The sequence below is a fragment of the Pogona vitticeps genome, chromosome 5 (genome assembly GCF_051106095.1).
Source record: "Pogona vitticeps strain Pit_001003342236 chromosome 5, PviZW2.1, whole genome shotgun sequence".
NCBI classification, from domain to species: domain Eukaryota; kingdom Metazoa; phylum Chordata; class Lepidosauria; order Squamata; family Agamidae; genus Pogona; species Pogona vitticeps.
In genome coordinates this window covers 185,064,333-185,071,321 of record NC_135787.1, presented here as the reverse complement: position 1 = coordinate 185,071,321, position 6,989 = coordinate 185,064,333, and the positions used below count along the sequence as shown (strand labels likewise).

Sequence of the window (6,989 nt, the reverse complement as noted above, 5' to 3'; positions counted from 1 at the left end):
AGCTCAAAACATGTTGGGGTGGAGCACAATAATAAAAGGGACTCACACCCACTGAAATCAAGATCCAGAATACCCAGAGCTTCTCAACTTATTTGGCACAAAAAGGCGAAAATTCCCAAAGTACTCCTCCCCCCCCTCCCCGGCAGTAACAAATAGAACAGAGGCAAATTAAGTCAGTATAGATTTGCTTTTATGATACCCTGAATCTCCCACCTGAGTGAATCACCTCATTCCGCCTAATGGCAGGGTCTGCCCTACTCTTATACATTTAAAACCATCAGATCAGGAAGAAGCCTGTGTCACTAACATTCTTCCCTGAGACCCTAGCAAGTGCTCACACAGGCCAGGATTTAAACATGCAGTCTCTCCACCACTTGCATCCTGTAGAGGTTAAATATGGGATATCCCGTGCCATGTCCTTTTCATGAATACTTTAGGTAGCTACAGCGGCTACCTGATTAACAAGGCAATCAAGAAGAAAATTGGGGCAGGGAGAGAGAGAGAGAAAGAGAGACACTTAGCATCTAGTTGTTTACCAAATCAACAATTAGAGGTAGGATCAGTTTAAAAAGCGGCAGAGTTCAACACTTCCCAAAATTTCATCCTCCCCATTGATGAGTGGGGGAACGACTATTATTTGTGAATATTGCAATAGTGCAAAAGCAAAACAGAGAAACTATTTCTCTATACTATTTTATTGGCTGTCTTACCAGTGTGATTCAGTTGCTGCCCCTATCAAACTAGAAGAAGGTTAACTCAATAAAGATCTGCCCCTGGAATTTGAGAGCACTGAACGCTGTAGTAAGTAACCTCTTTGGCAAAAGACCTCTTAAAGCTAGCTCAGAAAGGGATGAGCCAAGAACTAATAATCTCGCTTAGAAGGTGTAAAGATTCCTGTCAGGTGAGAGATAAAAACAACAATAAGCAATGAACTGGAGAGGTATGAATCGATCCAAATAAAGATTCGGGGAGGGAGGGAGAGAAAGATGCATTGGAGAAGGGATAAAAATAGCGCTAGATCAATAGGGAATAAATAAAACCTGATCCTACCCGAGCTCTTGTATCGAACATTTAATGCCACTTTTTAAAGGCTATTAGATGTTTAAGATGGTTTAATATCAAGCAGGCAGAAGGCTCGATCAGGTAGATGTGATTTACGAAACAATGGCTGGACTGTTTTGTTATAGAAGGACAAGTGTTTCTGAGCCTTGGTTGTTTAGCAACGTTAACAACAGGAATGGCTTTTCCATTCAACACAGTAACCCCCTTAGATGCAGAGTTGTATATTCAGGTTATCTCAAGGCAGAGTTCACGGGGAAGGGGGTCACAGAACTTTGACCCTTACCCTGAGAGATCACATAACTTTGATCCTTGTCTTGGTCAGTTTAAGATATACTGAGACTCTCAGTTTAAGATATACTGAGAATTTCAACAGACCCCACAATATTGCAAAAAAAGTGAATTACTCTAAGAATAATGTAAAATGTGGCATTTCGTAACTGTTTTTTGTTTGTTTGTTTGTTTGTTGTATTTGGAGGCTCTGAGCTTGGTGTAGTTAGCTTGGACAAGAACCTGGCACTCCTGAGCCACCATTTTGCTTCCCCGCCAATCTCTCAAAGTCATTATTTTATAACTGTCTCTGTTCAGTGGGGTCTATTTTTTTTTAATGAAGAATGGAATGGATCCTGCCACCCTGACATGGACAGATGCTCTCCAACATATTAGAATGCTTATCACAGCACATTCTTGCATCTTCTGCTAGACTAAGGCTGTGCTTAATGAATCAACTTTGTTGCTCAATTTGTGTGATGTTTGCAAAATTATGGGTGGCAAACCCAGCTAGACTATGAAGGAGGTGCGATGGATTATGAGACTTCACGGTCAACGCCTCCAGCAACAGACTGTGCTATCACTGCTCTGTAGAAAGTACAAAGAATTGGATTGTATCATATGCTATGGGTTGCACAGAACCAAGTAATACTCTACAGCACAGCATAGATAGAGGTCACTTAGGAGTCGGGGGTGGGTGGGAATCACTGTAATTTGGATCCACTTACGGCATGGTGTCAACAGGTACCACAACAGAATTCTTCCTGTCTAGAAAGATATGTGGCTAGGAGATTTGGCTTCAAGTGATCAAGGCAAAAAAAGATGAGAAAGAAAGAAAGAAAGAAAGAAAGAAAGAAAGAAAGAAAGAAAGAAAGAAAGAAAGAAAGAAAGAAAGAAAGAAAGAAAGAAAGAAAGAAAGAAAGAAAGAAAGAAAGAAAGAAAGAAAGAAAGAAAGAAAGAAAGAAAGAAAGAAAGAAAGAAAGAAAGAAAGAAAATTTAAAAAATGTGGTCCTTCAAACTTCTAGAAAACTGTGACCAATGTTTTACACACACACACACACACACCTCTCCCCGCCCCAGAGATAGCAAGGGAAAAAAAATATTATCTCAAAAAGCTAGACATGAAGAGAAGACTCAGAGATCCCAAAGAGTTCCTTGAGTCATTTGGCAATTTTAACATCCTGGTCTGTGGTTTAAAAGTTAAATAAAATCATTTTTTTAAAAAATACTTGGTTTGCACTGAAGATCAGTTGAAGAAATTTTTACACGTGTCAAATCTACCAAGGACACAAGGGGAACCAAGAAATCCTCTAAGGAAGTGTCTATTGCTTACATCTAGCACCTCTACCAGAAGACAGGTTTCTATTCTAAATCAAAATCACAGTAGAAAAAAAAATCAAAACGATTGTGTTCACACTCCCTGGCCTCATGTGGAAACCACCACCCCAGCCCGGGAACAAAGTGATAACACAGAGACTACTCTACGTAGAGCTACAGTAAAACTGGCCATCCTCCGGGGGGGTACTTCAGCCTGTTTTGTTGTGTTGCCAGAAGGTACGAGTCCTCCCTGCGGTTTCTCTTCATGACACCACAACCGTCCACTCGCTTTCTTCTCTACCGTACTGAAAAAGAAGCAAAGAGCCTTATGAGAAACCGAACTGCAAAGTGGCACGCTCATTAAGACCAGGAAGAGCCCAGGTCAAATCTTGGGGGTGTGTGTGTCATTCTCATTCAGCCATGAAGCTTATGGGATGAATTGCAAAGAAAACCTTCCTTGACCCTCCTAAGCCTCACCAGGCAGAAGAGATGGCTGTTGAGATGCCGGGAGGGATACTGTGACATCCAGCCCTCTCCCGAGCCTTCTTGTCACCTCGTTGCAGCTGTGGTGTCCATGGAAGGAAAAGATTCTGTGGCCACACAGCAGATACACAGAATATTGTGGGATTTTCCGCTCTTTTTAAAAATTTTATTTTAACTACAACATAAACATAAAATACATAAACCAAAATACAAATTGACTGTGTTCCCCACCACCATAGTCGGGAAGAAAAATAAAGATAGAGGAAGAAGAGGATTACTGCAAGAGGTCCCGACTATGATTGTGGGATTTTCCTAATAGGCTCCATCTCGCTTTTCAAAGGGTTCCCAGTACAGCGGTGCCTCACTTAGCGACGTTAATCCGTGCAGGAAAAAACGTTGCTAAGCGATTTCATCGCTAAACGGAATTTAAAAGCCCATAGAAACGCATTAAAACACCATTAATGCGTTCCTATGGGCTTCAAAACTAACCTTAAGTGAAAATCCTCCATAGGGGCAGCCATTTTCGGTGCCTCTAAAACGAGGACACACAGTGGGCGGCCATTTTGAAACCGCCGATCAGCTGGCCGAAAATGGGGGCTTCGCGATGATCGCTTCCCCGCGATCACTGCAAAGCGAATTTTCCCCATAGGGACCATCGCTAAGCGATCGCTTTTGCAATCGCTTAAACTCTGTCGCTAAGCGATTTCGTCGCTCAACGGAGCGATCACTAAGCGAGCCACCACTGTACTTTACAGCAGTTTAAACAACTAGGATGGGCATGTGAGAAAGCCTTTTGAGAACAATGGTGTTGAAGAAAACACAGATGGGAATCCTTGCTTAAAAGAATCTCTACCTCAAAACATCTCCACAGATCAGTGATTCCCAACCTTGGGTGACTCAGGTGTTCCTAGATTGCAATTCCCAGAAACCCTGGCCAGAACAGCTGGTTGTGAAGGCTTCTGGGAACTGTAGTCCCAGAACACCAGGGTTATCTAAGGTTGGGAATCACTGCCATATATGGATCGCCATTATGCCAGGAAGAAGCTTTTGTAACGTGTCTTCTTGCTGCCGAGACAATGAATAGATGGTGTAAGAAGAACGGCACTCCTGAGGTCTCCATAGGAGAATCATCCACAGGTAGGTATGAAAATGCAGCCTTCCAGGTGTTGCTGGACTGCAACATTCAGCATCCCACACCATTGGCAATGGTGGCTAGGACTGATGGAAGTTGTAGTACAACACCACCTGAAGGCCCACTTCTGCTGTAAATACACATTTTGTGACATGGTGGGCCCATAAGAACATGAGTAAAATTCTGTGGTACCAAATTAAAGTCCTACTTTCTCTATTTTCCTTCTTTCCCTCAGTGATCATGAGATGATCAGGAAAACTTCAGACGTTGGTTCTTTTCCAGTGTTGCTTCCCAGACTTGGGTATTCAGTGGCCTACTGTCTTGGAGGTGCCATTCATTGATCAGGTTTGATGGCTCCTTCTGGAGCCATCCAAGCTGGCAACCATCATGCTGCAGTCTTACACAAAGCTGGCTCATCTCGGTCCAACTCCACAATTCAGAGAAATTGGTAAACTGAATTCCTACTGCCCCAAGTGGCCTTGGTAGCCAAATAAGCAGTAAAAAAATCAAAATAAATATAATATAATATAATATTTTGGCCAGGGTGCTGCTAGTCAAAGGCGTAACTTAATCATTGTTTTCTTGCATCATTATCACGGAAAAGAAATAAGATTCTTACTTGGATATCACTGAGCTGGTTCAAGAAACGCGTAGCTATTTGAGGTCCATTCTCCATCGTTGGAATGTGCAAATTCTAAGGAAAGAAGGGGTCAGACAAGTGTATGAAACTGTTGAGAAAAGTTATGGGTCTTATGGACTAGAAAAGCTAAGAATAATGAGGGAGGAGGATCAAAATCAGCAGTGGAAAAATTAACTTATTTCCTAGAAATGGCTTCAGTTACATTCATTATTTTTTCTAGGTTAAAAAGCTTAAGGTCTGCTATGACAGCAGAGAGGTCTTAAAACCCTGGCAAGCAATTCTGATATGCAGCCACTACCTGAATACATTCATTAGCAAACAAGTATAAATGCAATCAACTCCCAAACGTAAAATAAAGTTTCTAATCATATTTGAAACTTATAGACAATGGCTCAAATTCTGTGGCTTCATTATACATGTGGAAGGCAACCTTTCAGCATCTTCTTGTTGGCAATTAACAAGTCCTCACTTGGATTCTCGACTGTGTGCCAAGCTGGGTGTATGCGTGCATCCCCAAGAATCTCAGCAGAGACTCATTAATTGCTAGCTGGAAGTGACTGAATACTTTACCTTTCTCATGCTCAACAAGGCAGCAAGATTTTAAGTTATGTTTGGAAAGTTACTTTTTCAAAGTAATCAGTTCCCATCGCTCATTAGAGTTTTCATTACTAAAAAAGAGATAGTAAAGATTGTGTTGCCCCCAGTAACTTTCATGGGGAGCATTAGGATTCTATTCTCTTGCACAGCTTTTGCAACCAGCATCCTGGTTTAAAGTAGCTTTTAAACCATGGTTTGAAGTGAGCTTATATTTAGTAACCTACCATAGCCTATTTTGAATCAGTCAAGTATTGAAACATATGACAATGTTTCAGAATTTGTGGACATCACCGAACAACCTTATTATACAAGGTGAATAAGAAAACTCTTGCCCTCACCTCACCCAGATATAATATGGTAGAAATAGGACACACAACACAAGCAGTCCCAGCGCCGAACATCTCCTTCATTCTGTTTTCCTTCAGGGCAGTTTTCAGTTCGCTCATGGTGATGTACCGCTCCGACACTTTAAACTCCCCCTGCAAAAGGGAGAGACACACAAAATTATTTTAAAAACCCATTGTTCAATTATTCATAGTTTTCCCTTGTTTTAAAAGCAAACTAGTAATTTATATAGACAAGCTAAGGGAGAAATTAACATATTTGTTTGTTGACAATACACCCGACATTTTCAGCAACTGTTACTCAAAGCAGAATCCTAGCAGGTTCAGCCGCATGATCTCAGATAGTCAAGTGTCAGTGGGGGTCGGAAGAAATAAACTCTGATCAAAAACCACATTCTAATCTTGCTTGTTAGTCCCAACTGGAACAGATCGATCCATGAAGAATGAATTGATATGTCAATAATAATAATAATAATAATAATAATAATAATAATAATAATAATAATAATAATAATAATAATAATAATAATAATAATAATAATAATAATAATAATAATGTGCCATCAAGCCAGTTCTGACTCATGGCAACCTTTTTCACAGTTTCCCAGGTAGAGAGTACTCAGAAGTGGCTGGCCATTTCCTTCTTCTGGGGATGCCCTGGGACTGTGCAGCTTGCCCAAGGCTACACAGACTCGCTCTATACATAGGAGGCACAGTGACGAATCGAACTCCCAACCTCTGGCCCTGCAGCCAGAGACCTAAACCATTGAGCTATCCAGCAGTTCTTAGGTGAGAGGGATCCCTAGAGAGCCTCAGAACCTACAGAGAAGGAATTGGAAAGATTTAATTTACGAGAAACTGCTGCAGCTGGTCACATGATCAGATGCACCACAGCGCAGTTTTGCAACACCATTTCGGCCAGTGTCTCCTCCGGTCAGGGCTACTAGTTGAATTCAGGTGCACAGTCCTCCAGGTACAGCTACGGCCAGTGCGGTTAGTATCTTCCTGAACAATCCCCTTCTCAATATGGAAACGAAACTGAAATCTGCCACAGAGGTATGTGCAGTGTGCGGGTGCTAGGAGGGAGGGTCACGATCCAGCTTATTCTCCACAGGCTAACACAGCTGCTCTGAAGTTACTGAAAGTG

At 41.6% G+C, this 6,989-nt stretch overlaps 1 protein-coding gene across 5 annotated transcripts in view; it reads right to left on the bottom strand.

Annotated features, from left to right (window-relative positions):
- Positions 1-1,297: 1,297 nt before the first annotated feature.
- The window catches only part of BCAT1 (branched chain amino acid transaminase 1), a 76,831-nt gene continuing 71,139 nt past the window's right edge, over positions 1,298-6,989 (bottom strand). For all 5 annotated transcript variants that reach the window (XM_020813778.3, XM_020813780.3, XM_078376426.1 and 2 more), the window contains 3 exons: positions 5,837-5,977; positions 4,881-4,955; positions 1,298-2,951 (listed from right to left, as the gene is read on the bottom strand). In XM_020813778.3, coding sequence (XP_020669437.3) covers positions 2,910-2,951; positions 4,881-4,955; positions 5,837-5,977 — 258 coding nt within the window. In that variant the 3' untranslated portion in view covers positions 1,298-2,909. The remainder of the gene's footprint in view (positions 2,952-4,880; positions 4,956-5,836; positions 5,978-6,989) is intronic.